Below are 14,159 nucleotides of genomic sequence, written 5' to 3' on the forward strand. Positions count from 1 at the left end.
TGCTTTGCAGAAAAAAGCTTAGTGACTGCATGGCCTGTAGGAGTCACTTGGCGTTGGTGAGCGGCTCACGTCGGATCTGCCGTTCTCCCAAAGCCATGCTTGGTGTTGCCTTGGCTGCCCTCATCCCGAGGGCTCCTTGTCCTAAACCACCACTTAACCTGGCCTTCGCAGTCCCAGTGGGCTGCTCTTTAGGGCAGCTGCGAGTAGAGCTAGGCCCGCTGAACTTCACGATTGATTGACTTCTCCCAAAGCCATTGCTGCGCCAGTTCCTTCGGCACTTTGCTGGCTAAAGACCCAGGATATAGCAGAGCAGTGCGGACCGCCAGGTTAGAACAGGTTCTGACGGTGCTGAGCTACATGCACTGTAAAAATAGACGCACCAATAACATCTGCTGAGTCTCTGCAAGGTAATATGCTAAATGCTGTTTATTGATAATAATCTTTTTCACTTACCTGTTTCCCCAAGGGAGGGTATTTTGAGATAAATCAATGTTGTGATTAAGGTAACAATTCAGTACCTCTAAAATATCGATGGATAAGGTGATCATTAGTTTGAACCCATTTAAAGTCGATTGTTAGGCATCAGAGGGTCTCTTCGGGCTTGTAAGTTGTGGCTTTCATCTGTGTTTTGCAAAGGTTTAATTTGTCCTCCGGCTGCACTGGACTGCACTGTATTCTCTTTGCCACAGAGAGTGTGGGTGTGTGCTGTTAGTAACCACGAGACAGTTTTTCGTGTCCAGAATGTGGAACTGAGCGGTGTGACATGGTATTTATCACCTGTAGTGCGTGCATCTCACCTCTAACTTACCTGCCAAGATCTGAGCGAGATGCTGCCACGTCGAGCTGAGTGGGCAGCCCGCACACTAAGTGTTTAGGCCATGCCAGAGGTCCTGATTACCACACAGACCCAGTGTCCCAGATCCAGGCCTTCCAGGAAGTCCCAGGCATGACTCCAAGCTTAGGCACTTTTCCCTAGAGAAGTCTTAGTATCGGATCCAACAGCGGTTCATGGTGTCGGGCACCCTGCTCTCCGAGGGACCTCTGCTGCCCACCCCGGAGCTGCTTCTGTTTTGATCAGACATGCATTTCCCTCTTCCTCTTTCTACTGGGTCTCTGTTTTGCTTCCAGCCCCCTCTACCATGCATGCCTTCCTTGATTGATAATCCTGTACAGTCTGCATTTCTTGTCTCAGTTTCTGCTGCACTTGCCCAAATACCTGCCAGCCCTGCACTCGGACACTAATTGGCCGGCCACTTGGTCGGCCCGACAGGCTGGGGTCTGAGAATCAAATAACCAGACCTGACGTCACTCAGTCAATGAGACGGAACCAACACTCGTCACTCATCCTAGGCCCGCAGTTCCATCGGCCAGAGGTCATGATCTGGCATTTGCTGCGTGTTCCCCATCTTTTGTGGACTAAATTTCGGATATGTAGGTTTTTTTTTTTTTTTTTTTTTTATAAAAGTTGCATTATACAGAATATATTTCCTGAGGATATTTTGGTTAGTTAACATGACCTAGGGTAAGTGTTTCCCTTGGATAGTACATGTTCTTTTAGAAAGAATATGTTTGATTGGGCTGTCACCTCCCTCCTGATGACTGGACTGTCATCACTGTCACTCCTCACATCATGTTAGGGCAAAGGACGGGCAAAGCGGGGAAGAGGCTATAATTAAATGCAGGCCTGCCTTTGGCCTTCTTGGCCTTCAAAACCCTGCAGTGTTATGAAGAGAGCTGGACCTGGAGCCAGGAGCCCGGGCTTCCCGTGTGGGTGTGTGACCTTGGCAAAATCACTTCCTTTTTTTAAAAAAACAAAAACAACTCTCTCACCTGAAAGTGAATGGAATTGGATTAAGTAATCTTTATGCTCTCTGATTTCTCTGACTTGACATTGGCATTGATCACTGTTTCCCAAGGAAGTCCTAGAGAACCTTTGACCCAATTATTTCTGACTGATGTTACTCAAGTATTTGAGTGATTCAGTAATTGTTGATAGCATATATTAGTATGGAGACTTCCTGTTTCTTGAAAGCAACATATGGTAGCTTTCTAGATCTTCTAAAGTAAATTGATGCTGGTAACTAGAACTCATTGATGGAGCAGCCAGTCCCTGAAGGTCTATACCATGACCGGTGTGTTAATAGGCTTGGTTTCTCCGAGCTAAGACTTAGTCACACCTAGTTCAGCTCACAGTCTACACAAGACAAACCAGAAAAACTATTCCGGCAGGCTGTGACCAGCACTGTGGACAAGGGCTAAGGAAAAGCTGTGGAAGGATGGTGACATTGTAAAGTATCATTACAGTAGAGTGGCCTAGGTCTCTTAAAGGGATATTTCCTTTCCAAATAGAACATACTGTGATCCTAAACATGGATACATGTTTCTGAAGAGCACTTACAAAATACAGAAAAATATAAAGGAGAAAATTAAAATCGCTCAACTCTCCACTCAGAAATAATGACTATGAATATTTTAGTTTTGCTTCCCTTTATAGGTTTAAGACAGAGCATAAGTTCTTAAGAATATAAAATGGGGTGCACAATATATTTTTTAAAAGCCTATGGAAATTTTCAGGAAAAAATATGTGAATTTGGTGATTGTGAGGCCTCAGTTTCTGTATTTGGGCGCTTTTATCATGGTCATGTTTGTCTAAAAAGTTTTCATGGATGTGATGTTCACATAACGTAAATAATTTGTGGTTTCTGTGGGCAAACCCGTGACACTTCGCACATTCCCTTGTTGTGCTACTCCCATCTCTGTTCAGTTCCAAGATGCTTCTACTTCCCCTAAAGGAAGCTCCCGTAAGCAGTTACTCACGCTGTCATCTCCCAGCCCTGTACACCAGCAGTCTGCCTTCTCTGTTCCTGTGGAGTCAGCTGCTCTGGATACCTCCCCGGGCTATGATCGTGCCATATGGACCCTTTGTATCTGGCTTCTTTCCCTTAGCGTGTTTCTGAGGCTTGTCGCGTGCATCGGTGTTCCATGTCTTGTGATGTGCGTATTCCTCTATGTGCATGTTCCAGTCTGTTCATCTGTTGTTGGACATTTGAATGGTTTCTGCCTTTTAGCTATTGTGAATAGTGCTGGTATAGACCATCGTGGACAGGTGTTTGTTTGAGTGCCTGTTTCTGTTATTTGTATATGTAGCGAGGAATGGAATCCCTGCATCACATGGTAATTCGATTTTAACTTCTTGAAGAACTACCCTAAATGTTTTCCATAGTACTGCACCATTTTACATTCCTACCAGCAGTGTAGAGGGTTTTAATTGCTCTACATTGTACTCTCCAACACTTGCTATTTCCTTTTTAAAAATTATTACAGCTGTCTTCATGTGTATGAGATGGTATCTCATTGTGGTTTTATTTTTCTTAAAGGTTTATTTGAAAGGCTCTGTGTGTGTGTGAGAGAGAGAGAGAGAGAGCGAGCGAGCGAGCTTCCATTTGCTGGCTGGCATCCCAAATGGCCTCAATGGCTAGGACTGGGCCAGGCCAGAACTGGACACCATCTGTGTCTCCCCCATGTGTGCAGGGGCTCAAGCACTTGGGACATCTGCTGCTTTCCCAGGCACATCAGCAGGAACTTGGAACAGAAGTGGAGCAGCCAGGACTTGAACCAGCACCCATGTGGGATGCTAGTGTCACAGGTGGTAGCTTAACACACTGTGCCACAATGCTGGCCCCATTTGATTTACGTTTTCTTAATGGCTAATGATACTGAACATCTTCTTATGTCTCTATTGGCCATTTGTGTATGTTCTTTAGACAATTTTCCATTCAAGTTTTTGACCCATTTTTAAATTGAGACCTCTGGGGGCCAGCACCATGGCTCACTTGGTTAATCCTCTGCCTGTGGCGCCAGCATCCCATGTGGGTACCGGGTTCTAGTCCCGGTTGCTCCTCTTCCAGTCCAGCTCTCTGCTGTGGCCCGGGAAGGCAGTGGAGGATGGCCCAAGTGCTTGGGTCCCTGCACCTGCGTGGGAGACCAGGAGGAAGCACCTGGCTCCTGGCTTCAGATTGGCGCAGTGCCGGCCAGGGTGGCCATTTGGTGGGTGAACCAACAGAAGGAAAACCTTTCTCTCTGTCTCTCTTTTACTGTCTGTAACCCTACCTGTCAAATAAATAAATAAAAATCTTTAAAAAAATAAATTGAGACCTTTGTTTTTTTAATTGTTGCTGATTTGTAAGAGTTCTTTATATAATTGGGATACTAGAACTTTAGCAGATACCTGAATTGCAAATATTTTCTCCCATTCTATATAGTATTTTTACTTTCTTGATAACATTGTTTGCACATTTTTTATTTTAATGAAGTTCAGTGCCTACTTTTCCTTTGTTGCTCATGTTTTTGATGTCACATCTAAGGACCCTTGGTCCAATCCAAGATTCTGGAGTCCACACTGAGATCTTAGCACCGTAGTCCTCCCCAGCCCTGCCCTTAGAGAGCATCGTGCGGCATGGGTAGCTTTCTGGGAAGGGACCCATTGAGGGCTAATGACTTTCATTTTATGGGAATTGTTATTAATCTCACTTCCATCAAATGACTTTGCTGAGGTTTTCTGCCAGGTTCTCAGGGTGATGACTTACTTGGATCTGAAACCTTCTACCAAGTGGACCGAAGACTCGAACTTCACAGCTGTGTTGTATCCTCGGCTCATCTGGCTCCGTCCCGAGCTCCATTCTGTGTCCCCCAAGCTTGGCAGGACACTGTTGCTTCTCAGAGTTCCATTCCCCGAGATGCTCCTGTCCTCGCAGGTGGGGAACAGGGAGCGCAGGTGTTGGTGTCGTTAAGATCTCTAATCCCGTATGGCTCTGCCTAAGCTGTTCAGCCTCACTGACCTGCAGTTCTCTTACACATCGCAAATTTCTGTCTTACAGTTGACATTATCAGCGAGACACCATGGTAAAGCACCTAGCACTAGCACTAGTCCTGTAAATGGTCTTGTTTGGCCTCCCTATGAGAACACAGTGCCTAGGCCGGTGCCGCGGCTCACTAGGCTAATCCTCCACCTTGCGGCGCCGGCACACCGGGTTCTAGTCCCGGTTGGGGCACTGATCCTGTCCCGGTTGCCCCTCTTCCAGGCCAGCTCTCTGCTGTGGCCCGGGAGTGCAGTGGAGGATGGCCCAAGTGCTTGGGCCCTGCACCCCATGGGAGACCAGGAGAAGCACCTGGCTCCTGCCATCGGATCAGCGCGGTGCGCCAGCCGCAGCACGCCAGCCGCGGTGGCCATTGGAGGGTGAACCAACGGCCAAGGAAGACCTTTCTCTCTGTCTCTCTCTCTCACTGTCCACTCTGCCTGTCCAAAAAAAAAAAAAAAAAAAAACACAGTGCCTGTATCCTGGCAGCTTGGGGGAGGGGAATTTTTTCAGCACTGGCAATTGCTTCTGTTTTGGTTGAAAAAGGGGATACACTGTCGTCTTAAGCTTAGTGTTAGAAGAGTTCAGATCGCTGGAGCAAATTCCCGAGGGAAATGGCTGCTTAGAAGCCGCTGTTAGACCACGGCTATGGGATGACAGTGGGCTTTGTTGCTGTCATCCTCCCCACCTCCGTGCACAGACAAGGGGCAGCCATACCTTGGGTGCTTTGAAGGCAGTCGGCCTAAGAACCACAGGCCAATCACCCTCGATCCGTAATCACAGCAGATCTGTTCACGTTTAAATGCCTGGACTTCTTTACAGACTCCACCATAAAACTAACTACTCTATACTTAGAATCTCTGTGATTTCATATGAGTCCATCGTGTCTCTCGAACTAGGTTCCTACTTTGCACTAGAACCTTGTCACAGGTGTTAGTTCACACTAAGTGCCCAGGAAGTTGCTGGTCTCAGGGTTGAGTTAGTTCATACTATAGGTGTTTAAGGTTTCGTACAACGAGTTAGACAAATGATCATATCTAGATGGTTATGCAGTCTTTGAGGATAAAATGTTGACTTCCAAAAAGGAAACTTTAATTTTTGATTTCTGAAAATATTAAGTGCAGCAAATAGTCCTTTGTTTATTCAGTCTTACTGTAAACTTCAAAACCAGTTAGAATGTCCAAGAAAGAATCCTTTTGTTGGGGCTGGCGCTGTGGCATAGAGGGAAAGCTGCGCCTTGCAATGCCAGCATCCCACGTGGGTGCTGGTTCGTGTCCTTGCTGCTTCACTTTGGATCTAGCTCCCTACTAATGGCCTGGGGAAAGAAACGGAAGATGCCACCCATTTGGGAGACTTGGATGAAGCTCCTGGCTCCTGGCCTCAACCTGACTCAGCCTTTACTGTTGGGGCCATCTAGGGAGCAAACCAATGGATGGAAGATCTCTCTCTCCTTTTCTCCCTTTATCCCTCTCTGCCTCTAACTCTGACTTTAAATAAATAAATATTAAAACAACACTTTTGGGGCTGGCACTGTGGCGCAGCAGGTTAACGCCCTGGCCCGAAGTGCCGGCATCCCATGTGGGCGCCAGTTCTAGTCCTGGCTGCTCCTCTTCCGATCCAGCTCTCTGCTATGGCCTGGGAAAGCAGTAGAAGATGGCCCAAGTCCTTGGGCCCCTGCGCCCACGTGGGAGACCTGGAAGAAGCTCCTGGCTCCTGGCTTCAGATCATTGCAGCTCCGGCTGTTGCGGCCATCTGAGGAGTAAACCAGCAGATGGAAGACCTCTCTCTGCCTCTCTCTGTAACTCTGTCTTTCAAATAAAAAAAAAAAAAAAAAAAAAAAACTTTTGCCTATCAATTAATTGACTTATTGTGTATTCTTGAGCAAGTCATTTCATTCATCTAGATCTTAATTTCTCCCTCTGTTAAGTGATTCTAAATTGCCTTCCAGCTTTTCTAGGCGTCTTTATGGGGGCAATACATGAGCGCTGTTTTCCAAAGTGAAGCAATGATGATATTGAACAATTAATTGCCTGACTCTTCATCATTCTCCTAGTAAATGTTATTTCACACCTTATTTTGGTCTTTCAGTCTTGGATGAACGTTTACTCTTGACTCCTGAATTGCTGAACGTTTCGATCAGTTCTGAACATCAGAGCTTGCATCTCCAATGGACCGTCCCCAACCTTCCTCATCAGGAATTCAGGATGGTGTTTCAGGTACAGATCAGTAGATTTGAAAGATCCAAGGTCATCTGGGAGGTAAGTATTTTATTCGCGGCTCACTACTTTAAAAATCCTTTCCTGATGCCATGATGCTGCTCTTTTATGACTTCTAAAAATTCTCATGAAAATATCTTAGCAGCTTGAAACAATTGCATTTCTGTGTTTTTAGCTAAGAGAATCCAAGAGGAAGTAAGAAGATATGTTTGCTTGGTAGGAAGGGTGGGATGTATTAAGGAGATAGATTGTTTCCTCAGCTCCGCTCTTCCCCCAAGAGGACTGTAGAGTATATCCTCGTGAATACGAGATTCCAGACATCCAAGAGGAGAAACCATCTGGCTCCTCATTCCCCGCCTGGTCTGCTCACCTACGGTTTTCCTAAGGAAGATGTCATAAGGGGGCAACATTCTTGCTGTTGAAGCTTCCTGCCTGCTATGGTGTGCTGAAATGCAAGGAGTAAAAACTCAGACTTTCTGTTCTATCCACGAAGTTCTTCAGTGTTGGGGAGCCCTGTCGTTGTGTCCTTGGTTGCCCCAAATGTAGATTTTCTAAAGTCAAATCAAGAAAATCCATAATTTTACTCATTTTTACTTTGAATTATTTAGGGTAGATTTTCACTCCTCTTGGTTCAACTAATGGTGTGTATTTTGCCTGGTGCATCCCCAGCTGGTGCATTGGGACATATTAGTGGTTTATTTCCAGTGTCACTTCTGGTCAGGGGAAGCTTCGTGTCCTGCACACACAAGATGCCCGTCATGCTCATGGCATGTTCAAGGTCGGAGCAATGTTTCCTCATTGAGGGAACCAAGAATTTGCATGCAGGTCAGGGAAGCACGGGGCAGTACCTGGGACCTCTGCTTGAGGTCGACTGGAGGCCCTGGGTACAGGAATTCTGTCCAGAGGTCCCTGGGTTTGAAATCTTCCTGTTACTTTCTAAATTCATCATTGAATCTGAGATCTGAGCAAGTGGCCTCAGTTAAATAAAATGCTGATTCTTCATTTAGGGTTCATACCGGGTCCTTTGTTCTACCCCTGAAAGGGTGCAGATCTCACAGTGAGACTTGTTGGCTGATGTGTGCAGATTTGGAGCAATAAGAAACTTAAATTCCCACCATCTTTCCACAGCTCTACCCCATATTAAATCAGTTGGTCTGTCTATGTCTGTAGAATTTATTTGGGAGGCAGAGAAACAAGAGATAGAGAAAGAGACAGACACAGAGAGCTCCCATCTGATTCATTCCCGATGCCTGCGACATTTGGGGCAGGACCTGGGTCAGAAGTCGTGAGTCAGACTCAATCCAGGTCTCCCATGTGAGTGGCAGACACAGCTAGTTGTCAAGATTGCTGCTTCTCAGAGTCTACATTAGCAGGAAGCTGGAGCCAGCAATCAAACCGAGGTCCCGTAATACAGGATATGGGTGTCTTAACCACTAGGCTCAAGGCCACTCACCCCTGATTGTTGTTTTTGATGGATATGCTGTTTGGCAATTAAGACCCCGGGAAATACTGAGCAAGAGTCACGCTGAGGTTAAGAACTGTCCAAGAAAAGAAATTTGAGGGGTGGGCCGAAGGACTTGTAGAAAATGGCCACTTAGAACCATTACCCAAAACAGCATGAACCATCGGCTGGGCAGATCCCACTCTATTTCTCCAAAAGCCAATTCAGATCTGTCATTGGCTTAGAGAAAACGGCAAGGAGACACAGACCAAAGGGATGCTATTCTGTGTTTTTCTAGAAAGCAGTTGGCCTTATCTGTTCAAGTCCTGTTTGACAGTAAAGCAGCTTGTAGAACTTAATCCTGTAGGCTCCTGGGGTCTGAGAACCTTGAGAGCAGACTTGGCCTTGTCTAGTTTTGTCCTCAAAACATCCGGCCGAGCCTGACCAAGCAGAGGAGCCAACCACACGCGGAGAGGTCTGCAGGGCTCTGCCCGGTGACAGGCAGGGCCCTGCCGGGAATCTTCTTCACCCTGTGCCGAGATGGGAAGGGCGCCCGCATGCAACCTCCCCAGGCCATCAGCCAGCATCTACCCTTCCCTCCCAGCCGCCTGCTGTATGGTTTTGTCAACGGCAGGGGAAGACCGAGTGGAAGGAGACTTGGAGTGGGAGTGACGTTGTGGGTAGCTTGCACCTCATGACAGTCCATGACCTTGGTCTGACGCCTGTGTCCCTGCATGCTCCAAATTAAACGTTGGTGAATGCAAACGGCCCAAAGACAGTTGAGCACATTACAAGTCAATCTGCTGACCTGATGTGATGACTGCTCAAAGCATGCTTTCTCTGGTTTGCTAGCAAGGCTGCAAAGACCACAGAGCACACGCTGAGGTTTGACAAAATCCGCACAAATTGGGGCCAGGAGAAATGCAATGAGGGGGCTCATTACTCGGCACATAGTCCGGGACTGTGGCCTGGTCAGGCACCAAGCAAGGCGTGATGCTGTCTGTGCTTAGCGTGCTGGTCAGAGTGAGGAGATAAACACACAAACAGGGTAGTCTCAGTGTGGGCCAGAGACGGGCCATGGATTGGGGTTGGGCCTGACCTCCCACAGTTTGGGTGAAGGGCTTTTTGAGCCAAAATATGAATGGGATTGAAGGTGCATCGAGGTGGAGAATGGAAGAGGATAACCCGGGGAGAGTGGACAGGGTTAGCAGAGCGTGTGCACTGAGCTTGTGGGGCAGGCAGGCTGGGGCTTTGCTTTTTGTCCTGAGAGCAAAATGGGGTTGGGGGGAGGAGATCTGAGTTGAAGCATTGGGAAGCCTGAGGAGTGGCACAGGGGAAGGTGTTGGGAGTATCAGGAGAGGGGCAGGTGTGGGCTGTCGGCAGTGGGGTCAGCTGGCCAGAGGGGAGAGGAGTGGCTGAATTTCAGGTGAAATCTAAGCTATGGCTTTTTGGGGTCATGTGTGTGGGGGGGGGGGTCGCCATCCCTAATATGGCTCCTTTTTTTTTTCTTTGCTGCTTAAAAAACTGAATTAAGAATGTGTGCATTCAGAAGATGTGGGCACTGGAAATTGCCTGAATTTGGAAGTTGAGGTGCTCTTAGCATCCTTTTTCCCATGTCAAAGCGTAGTAAGAAGTGACTAGTCGGAATGTTTATTAAGCCTTGGAACTGCTAAGAGCATTTGGTACCAATTTTTTTTTAACTGTATTAAAAACCTGTACAAGTGTCACAATGTAATTTTGATAGTAACATTTTGGTAGTTTTACAAGGCAGAATTGACTACAGCAATTGAATTAAGCTTAGCAATTATGCAAAATTTTTAACATACAACATAGCAGTTGTATACATTCATGGGGTAGTATGTGATGTCTTCATGCCCATATCCATTATTAAAGTTCAATCAAGGTAATGTTTCTCTCTTCTCAGATATTCAACATTTCAATATGGTGAAAACATTAGCAATCCTATCTTGTAGTTTTTCAATTTAAAAGCAGATACCTCTATTAAAAATATTTAAGCCAAAGGTCTCAAGATTGCTTATGTTAAAGTAGTAAAAGCTTCATAGATCAGGACTTCAGTGCTTACAGATAAAATACATACTTTGTGATCTAGGCAGATGGCAATGCAATAAGCTAAGATAAAATGTAAATATTCTAAAAATCATAGTTAGGGTCTAGCATGGTATAGTGAGTTAAACCAGAGCTTGGAACATTGGCCTCCCATATCTGAGTACCGGATTGAGTCCTGGATGCTCTGTTTCTGATATAGCTTCCTGCTAGTTCACCTGGAAGGGCATCGGAAAGTGGCCCATGTACCTGGGCCCCTGCCACTCAGTGTGGGAGAACCAGATGGAGTTCCTGGATCCTGGCCTCTGCCTGGCCCAGACCTGGCTGTTGTAGCCACTTGGGGAGTGAACCAGCAGATGGACGATCTCTAGATCTCTCTGCCTCTATCTCTTCCCCTCCCTGTGTATCCCTGCCTTTCAAATAAATAAAAGCAAAGTTATGCGCGTAACGATACAGGAGGTTCCCAAGTAAATGCTACCTGAATGTGCTTTTTCCAGGGCTGTATCGGGCTCTAAGTGGACACCGAGGTTAGCGACCCAGAAAGGACGCAGTGGGGTATAGCCTCCCAGTTGGGAGCTCCAGGTGCTGTGGGCCATGTGGTCACCCCATCTCGTTAGCTAACACAGACCCCATGTGGTCATCCCATCTCGTTAGCTAACACGGACCCAGACTGCAACTGGGTTTCCTCCAGGAAGCCCGGGCTATTTGTTGTCTTCATTTCCCAGCTCTAGGGGCAGAAGGCAGGTGTTGGGGGCGGGGCACCCTGAGGGAAGGAGTGCCTGGAGCCATGTGGGACCCCGAGAAAAAGGAAGTACAGTCCCTGGTGTCTCAGGGCTGTGAGACAGCAGCACAGAGTACAGATGGGCAGGACTCCGAGGAAGGAGCAAGAGACCCTTCAGGAAGGAGATGGGGTTTGATGTGGGATTCGGGGCTCCCAAAGCAGAGAGGAGGAGGTGCTAAAATAGGTCACTGCCTGACTCTGACACTGAGCAGGGTCACAGGCACGGCCCAGGGTCGTGGGCAGACCACTCTGTCCAGGTAGCGAATCTCTATGTGGGAGAGGTTGGTCGGAGCCACCTGGTAGAGGGTCCTGGATGAGAGAATAAGCTGGGAAGGGGCCATCAAGCTGTCGAGTCGGAGGACAGAAATGCCAGTGTGTTTGAAAGATTAAGACAAAAGCTGTGCCCAACAACCATTGTCGTTCTGCGCAGGAAGGCTTCCCAGGGAGCCCTGTAAGATATCCTTAGGGTTGACACAGCTGAGGGCTAAAGATGCCGACAGACGGAGCTCCTGGGAGAGAGCGTGGTCCCTGTGGCCATCCTCTGTCAAGACAGAAAGCCAAAGGAGACACACAGAGCCGACTTCTGGAGATAATGGGATTCCTACAGTGCTATGAAGGGCTTCCCTATCTAGTGAGATTTGGCTAAACTGATCTGATGAGTATTTAAAAATGCCTGTGCATGTTGCTTAGTTTTTTTAAAAACCATGATTCCATTAATTCAGTAGTTTTCATAGCAAGTCAACTGTGATCAACATCATAAACTCCTTTTGCTCGATTTTTTTCCCCACTTGCAAAGGGAACTGAAGGGTTAGGAGTGGAGTTACAATGAGGTCTTAGATTTGTGCCTTGGATACATCAAGTTGGACCCTTTCCCAGGACAGGAAGTCTAAACGTGTCCAAATCCTTCGTTATTCTTAGGAAAACTACCGCACCACTGTGACGCAGGGCCAAGTCCTTCATCGGAGCTGGGAGTCTGAGCTGCCTTTGGAATGCGGGCCGCACTTTGTGAGAATGAAGAGTGGGGTGGTTGACGCCAAGTTCCCCAAGCCGGGTTTCTGGAGCAGCTGGACTCCCTGGGAGAAAGTTGTTGGTAAGAAGTTAGGTGGTGAAAAGAGTGAACAGGTTTCACATTTTTGATTTACTTATTCATTTGAAAGGCAGAGTTACGGAGGCAGAGGCCGAGAGAGGTCTCTTATCCGCTGTTTCACTCTCCAAATGGCCACAGCGGCTGGACCTGGGTTGATCCAAAGCCTGGAGCCAGGAGCTTCCTCCAGGTCTCCCATGTGGGTTCAGGGGCCCAAGGACTTAGACCATCCTCTACAGCTTTCCCAGGCCAGAGCAGAGAGCTAGATCGGAAGTGGAGCAGCCAGGACTCGAGCCAGTGCCCACATGCGATGCCGGCACTGCAGGAGGCAGCTTTACCAGCTCTGCCACAGCGCTGGCCCTCCCAGGTTTCATATTTAATGTTTATCAGGGATCAGTAGTCCAATAGTGGAGGCTGCCTTTGAGAAATTCTGGTTGATGCCAAAATTATTCTCCTTGCCCCATGATTGGAACTATAAAGCACGAGTAGGAGACTTGTCACTGGAGACCGGTACTCCACAACTGGACTTTATCACTGAGGTAATTGTGCAGTTCAGACAATTTTGCATTCATTTTCCAGGTGTAAAGTACTAATTAGAGATTGGTAAGTAAACAAAGTAGGATGCAAATTGTGTTTATCCATTTGGAGTGGAGGTTGGATAACCTTTTTTTTCTGTAAAAGGCCAGACTATGTTTGTTGTGGCTACTTGACAGGGCCTTTAGAGAAAAGCCATAGACCATAGGCAAGTAAGTGAGAGTTTGCTGTGTTTCAATAAAACTTTATTTGCAAAAACAGATGGCGGGTTGCAGTTGGCCTTGGGCATAATCTAGAGAAATGGGAGCCACTATGGCAGAAATGAAAGCGGCTCTTCATTTGAGTAACAAGATTATAGACAAAAATGCTTGTAATCGCTCTCAATTTGGACCATTTAATTTTGTTGTATTTAATATTAGAGTGGCTTTTGCCATTTTCTCATGCGCCATTTAAGCTACAGGCCAGTTCCACACAATGGCATGTGTCCCTCTCACTATATACTCTGCCAGATGACTTGAAATTCTATCAGCAGAGTCCTTGCTTTGCTAAGCATTTATGTAAATTTGTTTACACAGACTGGCAACATATGAACCCATATGTAGCTTAGCCCTTAGACGAATAACAATAAAGCATTAAATCCAGTCTGCTGTTTCAGCACTATACATATTCACTTAGTCCTCTTATCAAGCCTGTGAAATACGCATTGTTCTTACGTCCACTTCACAGATCAGCAGATTGAGCACGGAGAGGCTCAAGAACCCATGTGAGGTCATCAAGCCATAGGGAGTGGAGCTGGGGCTCCAACCTGAGCAGCTGGACTCCAAAGTCCATCCTCTTAACTTGGCGTCTTCCTGCTGAAAGAGGGGAACATGGGGATGAAAGAGCTAGTGCGAGAGAAAGAAAGAAACACACTATGTAGAGTTTTGATAATGACCTTGAGTTCTCTCATACTATAGCCCCAAAACTAACAGAAAGGAGTAGTCATTTGGCCCAGTGCTCAAGACACAGTTTCAGTTCCCACGTCTGGCGTCAGAGTACCTGGTTTGAGTCCCAGCTCTGGATCCTGATTCCAGTTAGTTTCCTGCCCACACACAGCTGGGAGGCAGTGGTGACGGCTCAAGTAGTTGGGTCACTGCCAGTTGTGTGAGAAGACCTGGTTTGATGTCTGGGCTCCTGGTTGTGG

General features: G+C 47.0%; 1 protein-coding gene across 5 annotated transcripts in view; it reads left to right on the forward strand.

Annotated features, from left to right (window-relative positions):
- Nucleotides 1-14,159, forward strand: part of OSMR (oncostatin M receptor) — a 72,254-nt gene that overhangs the window by 21,154 nt on the left and 36,941 nt on the right. For 3 of the 5 annotated variants that reach the window (XM_062211694.1, XM_062211693.1, XM_062211695.1), the window contains exons 3-5: nt 4,566-4,754; nt 6,945-7,114; nt 12,277-12,448. In XM_062211694.1, coding sequence (XP_062067678.1) covers nt 4,566-4,754; nt 6,945-7,114; nt 12,277-12,448 — 531 coding nt within the window. The remainder of the gene's footprint in view (nt 1-4,565; nt 4,755-6,944; nt 7,115-12,276; nt 12,449-14,159) is intronic. The other 2 variants (XM_062211697.1, XM_062211698.1) reach the window with 1 other exon arrangement.

The sequence above is a fragment of the Lepus europaeus genome, chromosome 15 (genome assembly GCF_033115175.1).
Source record: "Lepus europaeus isolate LE1 chromosome 15, mLepTim1.pri, whole genome shotgun sequence".
In the NCBI taxonomy this organism is placed as follows: Eukaryota; Metazoa; Chordata; class Mammalia; order Lagomorpha; family Leporidae; genus Lepus; species Lepus europaeus.